Source organism: Candoia aspera, chromosome 2, assembly GCF_035149785.1.
Source record: "Candoia aspera isolate rCanAsp1 chromosome 2, rCanAsp1.hap2, whole genome shotgun sequence".
Taxonomy (NCBI): domain Eukaryota; kingdom Metazoa; phylum Chordata; class Lepidosauria; order Squamata; family Boidae; genus Candoia; species Candoia aspera.
Window position 1 is genome coordinate 234,207,450 of NC_086154.1, and position 18,807 is coordinate 234,226,256.

Genomic DNA, 18,807 nt, shown 5'->3' on the forward strand with positions numbered 1-18,807 from the left:
GCGGCTGCGATGGGCGCGAGGGATACCATGGGGGCGGCGGTGGCGCTGAACAGCCGCGGGGGCCGCTGCTCTCTGGCCTGCCCGGATCGCTGAGCGAGAGGATGGCCGAAGCGGCCGGCGAGTCGCCGGCGAGGGCCCTGCGGGAAAGGGTGGCTGCGCTGGAAGTGGAGCTGAGCGCAAGCCGCAGCCGGCTCGAGCGGGAAAAGAAGCGGCGCCTCCAAGCCCAGGCCTGCGCGGCCAAGTTACGGAGGCAGGTAGGAGCTGGCGGGAGCTCTCGGGGGACCCCGCGGGTCTTGCGCCTTTTCACGCAAGCCGGCTCCTCGGGGACAGGCAGTAGTTCAACCGGGGCTGCACTCTTTAGTCACGCCCCTGGGAAATCTGCGGAGCTGGCTCCCTGTGGCCTCTGTTGAAGGGGTAAGATCCTCTCCCCGCTGGCCCGTGTTTATATCTGGCCTTGGATAGGGGCAGGAGTCAACCCTGTGCCCCAGCTAGCTCTACTAGTGCCCTGCCAGGGAGTAGAGACTGGAAAAGGTGTTGGGTTTGACCTGCGTGGTCCTGGTCCAGCGCTCCCTAACCTTTATGTTATGTAGATTCTGGCTTAACATCAGCCATTCCTCTGTCAACATGGCAGCTGCCCGGTATTTATTTCAGGCTTGCAGTTGCCCTGTTGAGTGATTGATCGATTGATTATGTGCCATCAAATCATTTTCAACCCCTAGCGACCACATAGATAGCTTTCTCCATGACAGTCTGTCCCTAACCTGTTCTTTCAGGACTGCCAAGGGTGGACACATTGCCACTGTGCCTGAGTCTATCCACCTTGCTGCTGGTCGTCCTCTTCTTTTCTTCCCTTCCACCTTTCCCAGCATTACAGCCTTCTCCAGAGAGCTAGATCTTCACATTATACATGTCCAAAATAGGGTAATTTGAGCCTGAGTTGCCCTGTACACAAATGCAAATGGATTTTTTTATTATCGTTATCATTATATTTTTATCCTGCCTTTTTAAAACATATAACTCAGGGCGGAGACCATACTTAATACTCCTGCATCCTATTTCCCAACAAATCCTGTGAGGTGGGTTGGGCTGACAGAGTGAAGCTTATATTCTGCTGAAGTTATTGAAGTTAACATTGGAAGTGATGGTGAAGGAAAGCTCTTTTCGGAGTCATCTTTATTATTATTTGCTGTATTCCAGAGGAAGGTAGGCTTAGACACAGGCTCTCTCAAATGATTCTGAAGATGACCAAGTATGCTCATATGACCAAGTAGCCTTCCAAAGCCATGGGGCAATGAGAGTCAATTAAAAAGAAAAAGGAAAGCAAGCCAGAGTGAGGGATGAAGAATGAATTAGGTGCATGACCCATTTACAACTATTGGTGTGCTAAAGGAAGATCTGGCTGGCTGGCATGCCTGTTTAAGCTGAGCATGTCCTACAAGATTTTGTTGTGGGTTCAGTTTTGTTTTATTTTTTTTCTCTTTAATTAAAGAACAGAAGAAACAAAAGCAAAAAAGAAGGAAACCGACAATAAAAATATTATGTATACTATGGCTTCCATACATATATGTATATAAAGTTTTATACAACAGTTTCAGTAAAGGATGACTATAATTGTCTATACATAATCCACCTCTGTAAGCAACTCATTCATGAATTGCAAGTAACATCAGAGCCATGGGCCATAAATATTTCCAGTGTTGAAGGACAACCCTCTTAATATTAATTGATTCCATTAAGCAGAGCATGGAGAATCCATTTCTGTTGTTCAGGTGTCAATTTCCATATGCTAACTATGTAGTTCAAAAGAATGTAGGCATCTGAAAGTATTAAATTCTACCTCACAGGCAAATTAATAATGCATTTCCAGCAGCATGGTGTTTTTTCTTTTTTATACAAAGGAGGGTCTGCCAAATTTGAAATATTTTTTTGTTGAATAAGTCATAATCTGAAATCTATGTTGTGGGTTTAATTTGTTAATGCTTGTTTTCTTTTGTAGGTTGAAAAACTTGGTAAAGTCAACAATGGTGAAAGAAATGAAAAGACAACATCTACTATTGAAGTGCAAACTGAAGACTCTGCTGCATGGTTATATGCAGGTAATAGGAAATGATGCAAATCCTGTGAAGATTTAAAATAATCTTGTGGATACCTGATCCATGTCTCTTGTATTTGCCTTGCTGATAAAATATTTTGTCCCAACAGGTGGAAAATATTAAATACTGACTGCATTGTTACATTCTTCCATTATTAAAAATATCATTACCAAAATTACTTAGAAAACAGGCTTCCAAGTGCAACTTAAAAATAGTAATGATTAGATAATTCCTTCCCATTATAGACTGAAATACATTATTTGAAAAGAAAAAAGGGATGGTGGGGAGGAGAAGATAAAAGCAAGTTTAATGTAGCAGTGCTTAAAATTATAGTTCATATCATGACCAGCTGTAGCAACAGATGTTCAGTCAGGTAACTCGAGACAATACAATTTGGACCAAAGCCAACCCTGCTTTTTCCAAGTATGTATTTGGTTATTTATATATAACTTCATTATTATTAATCCTTGATTTATCTTTGGGTTTTATATTTTGTCCAACACTAGAGATTCTTAGTGAATATACTTTTAAAGGGAAAAACTAAATATGTAGCAAATCTAATTTATTCCTACTTGCATAGCCCTAGCTTCCATGTATGAGGAAAAACTGAAATGACTTAGTTGCTACCAAAATACATGTTTGGGTTAAGGCTACTCCCCAAGGCAAATCCCCTGAGGAAAAGCATGTCTTTATGTGTACATAATAATTGGAATGTCTGTGTAGTTGTCTTAAGAGTGCTTCTTTGAATTACTGTAGAACCTAGGGCTGATAGTGTCATGAGCACTGATGGTGAGCAGGAGGGGGCCCCTATCCAGGGGGGGAAACGCATGCGTAGTAGAGAGTTTGAGCCGTCATTCAAAGAGACACAGAACAGACCTGCCTTGACTTTTGGGGTTTATCTGTATGGGTTTTCTCACGCTTCTCCAGTTTGGTAGGATTTTCTGTCTGCTGTAAGCAGTAATAAAACACTAGAGACTTTTTCCTCATCTCAGCGTGGTTCCTGCTTGTCAGGACAGATAGTCTCAGTACTATTCAGAGCCCTAGCATAGCCGGATTAACAACAGTGTTCTTTGTATTTTTGCATGTTTTGATGCTATTTACATATATGCCGAATGTGTGTGTGTGTGTGTATGTATCTGTACTGTCTTCTGAAGCTAGAAGGACTTTCAAGCAGGCGTACAAAAACTGAATTACTGTATATAATGATTTTGTGATAAATAACACAGCAGAAATAAAATCCTTAAATTAAGAACTAAAAGCCACCTTCCTAGAAATCAATAGATTCTTACTTTGGGATTTAAAAAGTTGTGAACTTTTAATGCATGAGCACTAAAATGAATATTTTCTAGTATATTGTGGATTTTCTAGTATATTTGTGGATTTTATGATTGTTGTTTTAATTGATTACTGTAAACTGTCCAGAGTCCCCTGAAGGGAGGAGATGGGCGGGGACAAATTGGATAAATAAATAAATAAATATAAAATAGCTTTTCTAATTCTTCACTCTAATTTTTAACAGATTATTACTACCCTCATAATTATTACAACTGTTCGGAATTATCCAGTGCTCCAGTGCAGCCAAATAATGATAATGAAGTATTGAACCCAAATTGTACAGACCATTTACAGTTAGACGATCATCTAGATATTAAAGGCACACAGCAGGATGAGCTTGAAGAACAGGACAACATAATAAGTAATGTGCAGGTAAGATTACTTTCTTTGTCAAATTTATATCTTTTTTCATCCAGAAGTTGTTTGTGGCATATTTCATTATTCCATTTCATTGCCCTAACAGCTTTTACATTAGTTTAGGTTGAGAGATGCTGGAAGTTCACTAATAAACCGTACTGAATGGGTACTGAGATAAATCTTCCAGGTCAAATAGTAACTATATCTGCCAATATACTGGCTGTTGATGCTTGAGGTATTATTCTGAATTACCTATATAGAATGATGTGCGAAGAAAGAAACATACCTCTCCAGATAAACTCAGAACTCTTTAACTGTGTAGCTGGGTTTCATCATTCCTTGCCACTAAAATGCTTCTCTATTCTTCAGCAGCTTTCCTCCATATTGATCTCTCTTGTTATAACCTTTAGAGAGTCTTATGGTTTAACAGCCGATCTATTTTAATTGTAGAAGGATTGTGTCAAGTGTTGGCAATACTTTGTAGCAAAGAGACTAAATAGTATTTTAAATAGTATTTTTTAAAAATACTATTTTTAGTGACCATGGCAATTACATAGCATATTTCACAAGTGGATAAAGTTAATTTTAGCATCATTCACTATTTTGTATTCTTGTTGGAAACTGGCAGAAAACTATGATGCAGATACTTGGTGATCTGTCACTGAATTTCATTTGCATGATTCTGGAGACTTCTAAGAATTACAAAAAGGAAAGTTTGGAGTCTCATGCAATTTATGTTAATAGCTTGTAATGAAGAACTGCATACAAAATACTTTATTCTGTATAATAAATGTATCTTCTGGAAAATTACAGTGTTCTTTTGTACAAAGTTTGTACACCTCTTTTGTTAGTATGATTTTCTAATATTTTATATGGAACATTTATTTTTTAAAAAAGACAAACGAGATGCAATTCATACTTACATTATTATGTTAAAGATTCACACACAAATAATTTATAATAAAAAAGTGGGATTGGTTGATCTTGTAAACTAAGACATTTAGCAAGTAATGTGTTGGATTTGGAATTAAATCTAAACTTAGTTTGAGATTTGGTGGACCCTTCAGAAAGTTACTATAAAATAAACTTTGCAAAATAACGATTGTTGTAAAATGCTATATAACATAATTTTTATATTATATTGTACTTAATCTTAGAAACCAAAAGATGTTTCGTTAACAGAAGGTACATTAGCAGAAAGTTTGCGAGCTGCTGCAGAAGCTGCTGTATCACAAACAGGATTTATATATGATGAAAATACCGGATTATATTATGACCACAGCACTGGATTCTATTATAACTCGGTAAAGACTTTTTACACTGAAGTTTTGTTTACCTAAAGTACATTTTTATGAACAAATCTAAGCAACTAACAGGAATTTGATAGCAGATCAGATAAACATTTTGTTTATGAATTGTTTTGAAAGTAATAGGCAGTTCTGCGTAACAAATGGGTTGACTGAAAACAAAGAGCTTGTGTGTCTCAAACTGGTTTGTGGAAAGGAGGGAATGTAAAAGTAACAGTGGAATACATATGGAATGACATGCCTCTGAAATTTGTTTCGGCACACACTAGATAACTTTTTCAAGGTCATCTATAAATGCATAGTTCATGATCTGTCCCCCTTAAATTGTATATTGGAATGCTTTTGGACAGAGGGGTGTTTAATTATAGTAGTATGATCCCATTCTGTATCCATATTCTGGAATGAGAGCTGTGAACAGTTTAATGTGTTGGTGTCAAGCCAACAGCCAAAAACTGCTATTTTAAGATTAACCTAACAATGACAAAACAACTAAGGTACTGAACAGTTTTGTTGTATTATCAATAATAGCAAAAGTCTGGAAAGTACAGAAACTAAAATATTGAAATATGGCATCCAAAATTATGGTACATGCATTTAGCTGAAAAGTTAATTCATCCAAGAGTACTGAATAGAGGTAATAAAATCAGACTTGTTTTAATAGTAACACTTCATTTATTTATGAAGATTATAAACCACTTCTGTCTTGAAGGATTCTAAGAAGTGTACAAAGACATGTACGCTACATACTGACACAGCCAATGTAAACAATAAAAAATACAATAAAACCCAAGAAGGATTGTATCTTACTTAACAGTTACACATTTGGTGCCTGCAACTCCATACCCAGTAGGTCTCAGAGGCCTTCTGAAATTTCCAACTTTTTACAAGCTTCCCAAAGCCCATGAGAATAGAAACTGCCCTTGCCTCAGGGAGCAAGCTATTCCAGAGAACAGAAACCCCCATGCAGAGTGTTCCCTGTTGGATCCCTTCAGCCATACCTCTTAGTATGTGAGAACCTTCAGCAGGCATTCACTCAGATTGGGCAGGAAGAATCTGTCTGAGATAAACAGTCTTGTAGATATTTGAGCCACATAGGGCTTTATATATGAAAACCAGCACCTTGAATTCCTCTAAGAAATATGCTGATATAGGACAGTAGTGAGATTACTATATAATTATTCATTTGTTTATTTATTTATTTGTTAAATTTATATAGCTGCCTATCTCACAAAACAAGTGACTCTGGGCGGCATACAACAGAGCTAAAACAGTTAATACCTAAAACAACAAGAGCTACTACTACTATTATATTAAAAGTATAAAAACAGAGCTAAAAAAGAAGATGTAGTGGGTGAAGTGGCGTTAATCATAATGGAACCACCTTACTAGTTCACCAGTCCTCTATAATATACAGTATAATAAACAGTAATTGTTTACAAAAGGTCTTGAAGGACAGCCTTATGTAAAGTGAATTACAGTAATCCATACAGTAGGTGGCAAGGGCAGTGGTGACATCTGTTACACATAACAAAAGTAGGAATGTTGCAATTTTACTTGCACTGCTGGAATCAAAAGTTAAGCCATGGACTACATTCAACCTTACATAAGTGGGTTTTTGCACATATACCAGATTTATGTCTTGCCTGCCTCCCCCTCCACCACACATATTGCATATTGCAGAAGTTGTTCCAGAGTGTCCCCAATTGTCCAGAAAGGAATTGGGATGTATACAGTGAAGGGGAGGGGAAGAATCTCTTTTCAGCCAAATGATATTACTTAAGTATCAAATACTTCTGTGGATTATATCCTTTGCCAAGTGTTTCTTTCAAAGGAATTGTGAAGTGTTGTTATTTTTTATTTATTTTATTTATATTTTGAATTCCGTCACCACCCATCTCTCTCAAAGAGTGACTCTGTTATAAATAAAATGTTATAGTATGTATCTGCCAAACTATGTAGTAACGTGTAAAACACCAAACGGAGAGATGTGATGTATGTTTGTATTGTTCTTTTAACTATATTAAAGGAAAATCAGCTGTACTATGATCCAACCACTGGAATTTATTATTACTGTGATATTGAAAGTGGCCGATACCAGTTCCACTCCCGAGTGGATCTACACTCTTACAGAACTGAAACTGTTCGGTGCAGCAGAGACAGAAAAGGCAAAAAGAAACGAAAAGATGCAGAATGGTCTAGGACAAGTGAACACAAGGTATTTACTTAGCAAATGATTTTTAGTTAATAAAAAGGTGGCTTGTGGTGCATTCATATTTAGATTAGCTTCTTTCTGGTATCTGGTAAGTAGATGTTATTTTTCAAAGATGCATTATGTGGTATAAGTTCTGAATACATATACTGGCTATTCAGTTAGAGATTAGGCTGTAAACAGATCAAATGTGAGGCTTGTGCAAATGGGAACAAGGGTGGGGAAACAGACTTTAATGTAAGATTTGAAGCAATTAGGTATTAAACCCATAAGATTCAGAATATAAAATATTGCTATAAAATTATTGTTTAATTCATAAGCAATTGTTTAAGCTGGAAGTGATTATTACAAAGATAAGTGTTAGGAACAGAGAGATACCATATTTACCCAAAATAAAGATGTCCCTGAATTTAAGATGATCCCCTTAGATCAAAAAAAAGAAGAAGATAAAAAGCCTATAAACTGCCCTGGATCCATCAGCAATACCAATTGGTGTTGAAACCATCCTTGGAATCTTTTTTTTCATCAGAAGGTGAGATGCTTTTGCACATATCTAGGTACGCACAGGCCAAAGGAACATTTTAAAATAGAGTGTGCTGTGACAAAAAATTAGTAATAATCAAATGATAAATTAAGTGCTGTAAAATAAAGTGCCCTGTCGGCAAAAATCGATTGACCTCCTGTGTGCGAATATAAACCCTAACAATTGTCTTGATCACACAGACAGGCACGCATGCTCTGACAGAGAGACTGTAGATATTTGTGCTCAGCAGGCATAAATCTATGCATGTTTAGTAAGTTCCATTGAATTCTATGACTCTTCTTCCTAGGTGAGTACATGTAGATTGCTGTTATGCTCAGGCTGGATGCTTATACCCATTTAATTTTGGATGGAAACCGGGAAAGAGATCCTTGTGTTATTGAACTGGATCAATAGAGGCCTTCTAAACTGAAAGCATAAGAAATCCTATGCTTACTATTTAGTAAGATCCACTGAATTCAGTGGCTCTTACTTCAGGGTCTGTTACTATGTACTCAACTGAGCTTGCCCTCCCACAGGTAATTATTTGAGAAAAAACTTGTGTGATATGATAATTTGAAATGCAGAGCAGTTATGGTAACAGCTCTATTTGATAACTTGATAATTCAGTGAAGTGTATTTTGTGGCTTTTCTTCTGATTATCTCAGGGCCAATTGGAACTGACAAGGATTTTTCTTTTTGGAACGCTGGGCTGCTACAATTGGACTATGCCCCCCAATAAGCCGTACTTCCCAATAATATTCAACCCCCACTGCAAATCAGGTTGATTGTCAAAATGTACAGACTTACTTTGATGATTGTTAAAATTTTGTACTGATCATTGAGAGGAAGTTTCCCATTGACTGATAACTTGCTTCTTTGCCTCTGGGTAGATTATGATAGCTCATTTAGGTCTAGGTCATCAGAAATCTGTTCCTGCAGATAATTTCAAAATACATTTTTAAGGTTCTCTATATATGTTACACTTTGTCCTAAATTATGCATGAAGTTGCTTGTCCTGCTTTGAGATAAGTAATTTTTTTGGCCTTAACTATAAATGAAAAAAGTGGTAGATAAAAAAAGGAACTTTAGACTTACCTTCATTGCTTATAGCTTAATTGTAAGGATTTGCATCCTTAAGGTGGAATATAAAATAAACTAGCATCTACCTGACAGTATACTGAGAAATCTAGAATAGGATTGCGCAGAGTCAGGATTCTGGCTCACAACTCCCCTGATGTGGCTAGATACTCCTGTGTCCTGCTGAGTAAAAGTCTCGGCTCAAAGTCACATTGATTGCATTCCAACATCCAAAATGCTGATAATTGATGTTTCAAATCACATACTTTTGCAGATGAGACAAGGTGTCCAAAGTGAAGGAACAGAAGTGCAGCTTTGTTCAGCTGCTCTGAGTCTCCTCCAAAGGGAAGAACTATGATCAGCTGATGTAGAACTGGGATTCTGCCTAAAACAGAGCAGATGAGATTGTAGTTTGCTTCCACCTCACCTTTTTTCTCCTGCTTATGATGAAAGGGGCTGCCCTTACTTGAGCTCTTTCTAGGCCATTTTACAAACCAGATTAAGGCCATGGGCCTTGATATTTCCAGTCCCTGATCTAGATACAGGTAGTCCTCACTTAATGACCACCCTGTTTAGTGACTGTTCAAAGTTACAACAGTGCTGAAAAAGTAGCTTTATGACCAGTTCTTATACTTAATGACTGCACAGCGTCTCTGTGATCACATGATCGAGATTAAGGTGCTTCGCAACTGGCAGGTGTTTATGACAGTCACAGTGTCCTGCAGTCATGTGATTGCTATTTGCATGCTTCATAGTGGGCTTCCAACAGTCAATGGAGAAGCCAGCAGTTAAATCTCAAGTCACGGTCATGTGACGTTTCGCTTAACAACCGCAGGTGACTCACTTAACCACTGCAGGGGAAGTGAGGTTGTGAGTCCATCGCGGTCATGTGGTGTCTTGCTTAACGACTGTGTTGCTTAGCAATGGAGTTGCCAGTCCAATTGTGATCATTAAGTGAGGACTATCTGTATAGTGGTGTCAAAGTTAAGTATATAGTAACTAATGATACAATTTGTACTGGTCAGTTTTGGCACATTTTGGATAATATGCCAAAACCTTAATCTATCTCAGGTATGCTTATGTTTTTCTATGCAAGCTAAGATCTCTAATCTAGAAACCTGGCTGCAAACCAACATGCTGTTGCCCACATCCAACCAACAAAGAGGTACAAGTCTTTTAATTTGGCAACAGTAAATAGCAGATATTTATTATAGTGTGAGATATTATTTTGTGGAGTTTCTTCTAAGTGTTCTATCTAGTCCATTTATTTTGGCATGCATATACTTAATTAGAGGGACTGCATGGCTGATTTTATTTTAATTTAATCTGTTTTTATTGATTTGAATAGTACTCTATAAAATACTTTTAAAAATATGGGGTTTACATAACAATGGATCAACTGGATTTGATCTGAACAAAAAATACTTTATATAGAAAAGCAAATGATACTTCTAGAGCAAATAAATTCTAAAAATCCCCAGTGTGCCTGCTTATACTCATGGACTATTTCAGTAAGAAAATGTTGATAAGAATTGATGTATCAAAGAATATCAGATAACCATCAAGCCTATATATAGTTAAATAAAAGGTTCTTAAGAGAGATGGAGGCAGAATTCATAGGAACTGTAAATTCTAAAATACGTTGCCTGTGCAAGGTATTTCCTTTTCAGAATTCCTCTGAAAGCAAGCTGAATAGAGAGGAAGGAAATGAACATGTGTAAAAGAGCATATGCACAGAGAAAAAAATTATAGAAACATTTTTAAAAATTTCCTTTTCTTAGGAGGGAAGATAAATGGTCACTTTCCAAGCCTCTCTGTTTATCCTATTTTTCTGGATTGGAGTTCTTTTCTGATGGCTTTACAGGTAGTCTTCACTAACTGACTGGCCGCTTAAAGGCCGTTCAAAGTTACAATGGTGCCCCAAAAGTTCCGACTGGGGCCCGAAATTACAACCCTCACAAGGCCTCTGCGATCACATTACCCAGTTCAGCCATCCCAAAAGCGGTGGCCATTTTGGGTCATATGACTGCCCTTTGGTACCAGGAAGTCCTCCAGGCTTATGATGCTGGATTTCTGAGCCAGTAGGCCTGGTCACATGGTCACACTACTTCCTGTGATTTAGCAGCTGGCTGAGGGAGGCTTGTATATGTCTTACTGTACAGGAAAAGTAAGTACTTCTTCCATACAGTACTGTACTTAAGCTTGCCTTTAATTTTTTCCATTAAGTTTTCATTTAACTTAAGTAGAGATTTGTATGGTGGCATGCATGTTCCATCCTCTGCCTGTCTAATTTTTCATTGTATTTAACAATACTGAATGCTGGTTTACTGTTTTTAAAACAGTTGTTTTATAAAAATCGAATTTATATACAGTACTGTACAGTAACAAAAGCTGCAAAGTTTACTACAGCAGGAAAAAAAGTTACAGTACTGTACAGTACCTTTAAACCTGTTTAGTACTGTACTGTAGAACAAAGATTCCAGTGAAGACCTTACAGTAAAAGTTTTCAATAATCGACCGGTAATATTAGTTGAAAATAACAGTGATATTAACTAAAAATAATACTACTGTAGCCACAGAAGCATTTCCATAGTCACGTTTTGGTGGAAAACGTATGACTATCACACTCCGCCCCCCACAGTACTGCAAAGTAACTCCTGGTTTGCTTACCAACTGCGCCATTCACTTAACAACCAAGCCCCAATTTTGAATCACTTAATGACTGCTGTGACTTGCTTAACAACGCTAAAAAAGGTTGTAAAAACGTCTCTGGACTCAACAACCATTATGACTTACAATCGAAAATCTGGGTTCAATTGTGATCATTAAGTGAAGACTGCCTGTACTTGGAGCATTCAAGAATTTGTAAAATATTTATCAATACAGTTATAAAATGCAGTAGTTGCCTGAAAAGTCTTCTTCCTTGTGTTTGAATTAGCTGTCATGATATTATATAATCTTCATAAATATTCTAATGTGTAAGTAATGGTGATGGAGGGGAAATAACCAGCCCAAAAATGCTCCCAGTAAGTGCAGCTGTTGAAAGAAGGCTGATAAACCTCCGCATAAGTCTTGGGGATCAAAAGGGTTGAGTACAATTAGGAGAGCAAAGGATTATACAGAGGCCTAAGTGCAGGAGAAACTATCATTCTGCTAGGTACAGGTACTCCTCGACTTACGACCACAATTGGGACTGGAACTTCTGTTGCTAAGCAATGTGATTGTAAAGCAAGATGTCACATGACCTCATTGCTTAGCAACGGCAATCCCAGCAATTCCCCTTGCCATTGTTATACGAATTTTACCAGTCATTAGCTGAGCACCCACCTGAATCCAAGCCATTCCAGGCTTGGTCCCTCCCAGCCCCGAACCTCAGTAAGGTAAGGGACTGCCTCCAACTCCCCCCACCCACCTATCTCCCCCCATCTCTGCCCTTCTGGCCGCCCTGCACCCTGCCCTGCGGGGCAGTAAGCAGCCCCAGAACCGAGTGGCTCTGGGCCTGCTTGCCACACTCCAGGAAGCTGCAGCTGCCGCAGCCTAGGCCCAGCCACAGCTGCCCTCACCAACCTGCACTCCAAGACCCCTGCTGCCCTGCTCTGCGCTGCTCCAGCTCACCTTGCTTAGAACTAGTCCTTTATTTGCTTGATGCTTGCATTAGATGGCAAGTTACAATATTTACCCTAGTTACTTATTGAATTCAGTATCTCTGTTTAGGAAAAAGTGAAGTGTACTCAGATAGAATAAGGATTCATATGCTTATTAAGGGTGGTTTTGTTTTTGTTTTGGTGTCTTTGAGTCAGTGTTGACTCCTGGCAACTGCCTGGACAAAATCCTGCAGATTTTTAGCAAAATTTTTGGAAGTGGTTTGCCATTGCCTTCTTCCTAGGGCTCAAAGGGAGTGACTGGCCCAAAGTCATCCAGCTGGCTTCGTTCCTAGGCAGGCCTGGAACTCATGGTCTCCTGGTTTCTAGCCTGATGCCTCAACTACTATACCATACTGGCTCTCTAAAGTTATATTGCCTCATTTTATTTGACTTTTATATATGTAAATGTTTATGTTATCTGTTGAGTGTATATGATTTGAGAATTGGCTAGCGACTATAATAAAACTGAATTAGAAGTCATGAATGTGTGATCTGCTGCATCAAAAAAGATGAGTTGTATCTCTTTGCCATACTGTCATAATCTTTGAGACCCAAGTTCAAGTCCATCCTCAGCCGTGGAAATTCACTGGGAGGCTCGGGCCAGTCACCCTCTCTTGGCCCACTTACCTCACAAGGTTGCTGTTCTGGGGAGAGAAGGAAGGGAAATTCCTGTGTAACTTGCCTTGAGGTCTTGAGTCTAATATGCAAGCCAGACTTTCCCTTCCTACTCAGGATTCATGGAAAGGTAACAAGTGTAATAGAGGAGTGTGTGTGTGGGGGGGGAATGACCCTCAGGACTGCAAAAGTTGCATATGCCTAGCCTGGAGGATACCCTGTAAGGCCATATTACCTACACGCTTAAACAGGGATCAAAAAGGTGGGATAAAAGCATAATAAATTGATGATGATGATGATGATGATGATAACTACTACTACTACTATTACTACTACTTCTACTACCAAGATCAGCTGGTATATTGAGAATGTAAAAAGATACTGGAAGGGTCCCACACTGAATTTAATGACACTCTCAGAGCTATGTTTGGATTTATGATTTCTGCTTTTGTCCCTCTGGGACTCCCTGAGACTTAGAAGATTGAGAGTATTTTGGCTGCAGAACAAGCATATCTCTGTGTACCTTTTTGTAGGTGAGAGAGGTTTGTGATAAGATTAATTTTGATTGTTCTTGCATTAAATGAAATGGAAACATTAAGCATTTGGAAAACAATCCAGTCTTGAAACACTGTTTTCCTTAGTACTCTTGAAATTGACTTAATTTTTAGATTGCATTCCAGTATTCACTCTTTGCTGCTGTTCATCTTTAGGTACATCAGTTGACAGAAACCATGGCTAATCTGAAGATTTCATCTTCTGGATTGGCAACTTCTGGTGAAGGTAGTGTTTTGACACCAAACACATTAGACTGTGGATATTTACAGTTAGTCTTGATAGGTTTCATTGATTAGCTAAAATAACAAACCCTAGTTTACCTAATTTGGTATGATTAAGAAAATGAAGCATGAAAACATGGACAAAAATCTTTTTTTTACGATCAAGTTTTTTTAAAAAGCACAACTAAAATTAGTTTCAGGTACAGTAAGTTCACATTTTAAAAATAACTGTTGAAAATGAACAGAAACACAATACTTTAACACTGAATTTATGATTGTATAGAAGAGCTGCTTTTTTGTAAAGAAAGCTTCAAGAAAGCATCTTCCTTGAAAGGTAGTAAAATATATTTTTTAGTTTCATATATTAAGTGGGGCAGGGGCAGTAACTCATCGTAAGTGCTAGAAGTCATACACCTTATTTAAACATGATGAATCAATGCACTCTTATGAACTTGTACTTCTTTTTTATACCAAGCAACTTACATTTATTAATATTTTACTGTTATCAACAAAATTGAATATTCACTTTTCATCTCTATTTGGTTGCATATAAACATTCAAATATAATTGAAAGCTTAGTCAGTTTGAATGTATGCTTACTGGGAAGTATATACAGAAAATTTCAAGACAATAAGTTTAAATTAGATCAGTGGTAATTATGGTTGACCTTTTTAGTTATGGATTTAAATGATCTAAATCAGTTCAATCTGCTTGAAATAACATTGAGGGGACCTTACACTTCGCTTTTTTATTTTTTTATTTTTCTTTCCCAGCTGCTATAGTCCTAGTTCCTAGCTTATGTGCAGTTTTATTTATATTTCTGCTATTCTGAACAAATGGAATACCATTCTGTAATGGGTACTCAATCTCTTAGTATAGGCTTTGTTCAATCTAAATGGAAACAGCTACAGCACCTGAAGTAGAAAATATACAAAATAGTGGATATTGAAGTAGCAAGCATAATAGGTAGAGGAGGATGGAGGTCACATGACATTGTCTTGTGTGCCTGTCATGAGGAGAGGACAAATGGTAAATTACATTGAACATAAAAGGTAAAGGTTTCCCTTGACGTAAAGTCCAGTCGTGTCCGACTCTAGGGGGCGGTGCTCATCTCCGTTTCAAAGCCTTGGAGCCGGCGTTGTCCATAGGACACTTCCGGGTCATGTGGCCAGCATGACTCACGGAACGCCGTTACCTTCCCGCCGAAGCGGTACCAATTAATCTACTCACATTTGCATGTTTTCGAACTGCTTGGTGTGCAGGAGCTGGGACGAACAACGGGAGCTCACCCCGCCGCGCGGTTTCGAACCGCCGACCTTCCGATCGACAGCTCAGCGGTTTAACCCGCAGCGCCACCGCGTCCCTTTTACATTGAACATAGTAACCATAATTTGTAGCAAATTTGTCAGCTGAGCTAGTCCATCTTTGAGAATTATTTTGATAGATTTTTCTCCAGAAGCTTTAAGTTAACACATGTCACATTGCCAGAAGATCAGTTATATGACTCTATAAGTACATGCACAGTTGTTATTTTTTGGTGGAACTTATATCTTCTGTTCGAATATTATTAAAATATGTAATTCCAACTTTCTAAGAATGAAGTAAATTAAACGTTTATAAGAAGGCCTAATTGTTAATGGCTCCCCCTCCTTTTTTTTTTTTTTTAAAAAAAATTGTATATTAGACATTCAGAGTTTTATGTACGAGTAAGTTGGAGCATGGATTACTGGATCACTGATGAGTGATTTCAGATATATAATTTTGGCAAAAAAAAAGTTTCAGTTATTTAAAAGATGTCCTCCTGAGTAAAACTTACTAATAAATTAATAATCTGATAAAGTGAAACATGGGTTGTTGCTTCGATATTTATCTAGCCTCCTTCTGTGTTATGTAAGTGGAAATCTGCTCATGCAATTAGACTTTCCTCCATCCAGTTATACTTAGCTTAAATATGTTTGCAAAGGGGTTTCCTAACTTTCCAGATCAGAATTATAGAGGTGTATGGAGAGGGCATGAAAAATTATTTCCTGTGGTTGAATATTTATGAAGTTATGCTATCAGCTATAATCCTGAATAACTTTTCAACCTTGCTTTGCTGAAAAGAAGATACCACATATAGATAAATTAGGTGCAAATACAAGGAGTAGCTTTGTGGAACAGAGAGCGCAGTTGTATTTGATAAGGATGAATGGGCTCCTTGAATGGTGTGGTAAGGTTTTATTGGATGAGAATAATAAAATATCTATTAGCATAAATGCTTATTAGAACATATGCTGATTATTAGGATTTGTTATACTGTACTCATATCTGAAAATAATTTGGTTTTAAATCAGGGCAAGACTACTGATAATGGGTTGAGGGGGAACACTGGATATGTATTATGTATGTTTTTCTTTAACACTATGGTAGCTTTCTTTATAATTCTGTTACCTCTATGTGTGAATCTGTCCTTTCACATAAGATGGCTGGGGTTGTGAAAATAATTTTTGATGATGTTGATAATTTATTAAACTTGTATGTTGCCCAATTCTCAATGACTCTGGGCGGCAACAAAGAAAATCTTATTATATATAATTTTACTCCAACAAGGAATTACATCAACTAAAAGTTATATATGGAGTGTTGTTTGAAGTGGGAATGAATGCTATGTGGATTTGCTTCCCATAAAGGGCATTTAGAATTAAATTGTGCCTGTTTTAAAATAAGGAAGCCTAGTACAAGAATGTTGCAGATGTTACATAGTACCCCATTCTAGATAGATAGATAGATAGATAGATAGATAGATAGATAGATAGATGTCTAATGCCTAGATGTCTGTAGCTGCATTTGATAAGTCACTGGACCCTATGTGCCAAAATTACATTGTATGATCTAGTTTTCCAGCCTAGGAGCAAATTATCCCTAAACACAGTCCTACATTGAGATAAGGGAAGTTCACGAAGTTTTATCAACTTGAAAGAATTCAAGTAATATATACAAGTAAGCTGAAAAGTAACAAATAATTAACAGAACAATGGTTGACAGTCTTTCTCCCACAAAACACTATCCTGAGGAAATTCTCCAGTAGACCCACTTCTGTAAAAGAAACAGTTGGTCTTCCCTGCTCTTCTCTCTGGTCAAGTAATTCAGTTGGAGCTTCAAGCAGGCATATGGTTTTTTCTAAGAAAATAAATTAAAAGCTATTGTTGAGGCAAAGGCAAATTTTAACTGTTTCCCCTGTGTTTCCTAACAGAACTTGGAAATAATGCTTAGTTGGTCAGCTGCTTATTCTAAAGACTATTGGAGTAAAGGAAAATATAGGAAATGCAGTTGGGGGCAAAAGGCTAGGAGGAAAGAACAACAGTGAAATCTCCAAGTACAAGGCACAATTTGTTAAAAAAAAAAAGTGTTGAGAGTAGTAAAGGGATCTAAAGGCTAACAGAATCCTAGCTGTGAAAAGGATATTTTGCCATAATGGTTAAATTGATCAACAGTTATTTCTGATTATCTTGAGATAGATAGATAGATATGCATGCCATTTTAAGATTAGCATTAATTATCTTAAAATATATCCACTAATTTTAAAACTTAACTAAATTCCTCAAGTTTTACTTTTCTATAAATCTCCAGGATCTGAACACAGATGAGCAAAAATCATCTAGCAGTCTGAATTGCCTTTCTATCACTAATGAACTAAGTTCTCCAGGAGAGGAAGAATTTCCAGATGTGAAAAAGGCTAAAGTGGATATTGATACAAGAAACACTCAAAAGGCCAAAGAATCCGTTACTGCCAATGGAAGCAGTGTAGACACAGAGTTCCCTGCTCTTATCGAAGATAGTAAAACAGACACAGAAAGTGAGCCAGAAGAAGGTGAAATCACAGACTCTGAACAAGAGGAATATAGCAGTGAAAATGAAGTGACAAGTGAAGAAACTGTAAATTCAGAAGATGTTGACAGTGAAGGTGAATTACAGGTTTTTATAAAGTATTTCTAAATATTTGCAGATTGGGAACAATAAACAATAATTGTCATAAAATTGAAACATACAAATTTGAATGCAAAGCTGTCAAAATCAGGTTCATAGTGAAGTATTTAAAGTAACCCAATGTGCTCTCGGTTGTCTTGCTTATGAATATTGCAGTTAAATATGATACATAATTATAAAGATGGATCAAATGAAAACTTACTGTACATGTTCTATATATGGATATTGATAGAAAAAAGTATATGTGGACTTGACAAATACATGTTCAGAAAAACTTATACATGTGGATATAAAAATGCTTATTGATAGAAATTAGTTATTAAGATGATAATGGCCCTGGGGATGGTTGGTGGCTTAAGACGCTCTCTCTGCCTTTTAGTTTCCCTCTTTTATCTTCTATTTTTTTGTACTTTTTCTACTTTTATAATGGTTTTATAATTTTTATTTGTAAGCCACCCAGAGTCACTTTTATAGTGAGATGGGCGATGTATAAATTTAATAATAAAATAAATAAAAATACTCCTCTTTAAAAAGTACTTTTAAAAGAACAACAACAAAAAGAGTTCAATAACTTAGCTTTGCTGCTGAAAAAAGTATCAATTCTGTTTTGTCCCAGACATGCTTCAGAGTCTGAACAATACAGCATTTTTTAGTTTGTTGGCTTCTAAAACATAGGCACCTAGGGATCATCCATTTTTCAGTTACTACTATTAAATGTAACTCAGTAAGTAGCAAACATACAGTAACGTTAGGCCTATGTAATTAGGAATGCTATTCCTTCTGTGGCTAATTAAAGATGCTTAAGGGAAACCCACATGAATGTGATGGCATCATCTCACTCATGTTCTCCAGCAACTGCTATTGAGAGACATATTGGCTAATAGTCTGGCTGTGTAAGGTAAAGG

General features: G+C 37.3%; 1 protein-coding gene across 1 annotated transcript in view; it reads left to right on the forward strand.

The window, feature by feature from the left end:
* The first annotated feature begins 11 nt into the window (after positions 1-11).
* The window catches only part of AGGF1 (angiogenic factor with G-patch and FHA domains 1), a 33,982-nt gene continuing 15,186 nt past the window's right edge, over positions 12-18,807 (forward strand). Inside the window, exons 1-6 of the mRNA XM_063295545.1 lie at positions 12-254; positions 1,997-2,096; positions 3,613-3,800; positions 4,943-5,089; positions 7,119-7,307; positions 17,546-17,879. Coding sequence (XP_063151615.1) covers positions 102-254; positions 1,997-2,096; positions 3,613-3,800; positions 4,943-5,089; positions 7,119-7,307; positions 17,546-17,879 — 1,111 coding nt within the window. The 5' untranslated portion in view covers positions 12-101. The remainder of the gene's footprint in view (positions 255-1,996; positions 2,097-3,612; positions 3,801-4,942; positions 5,090-7,118; positions 7,308-17,545; positions 17,880-18,807) is intronic.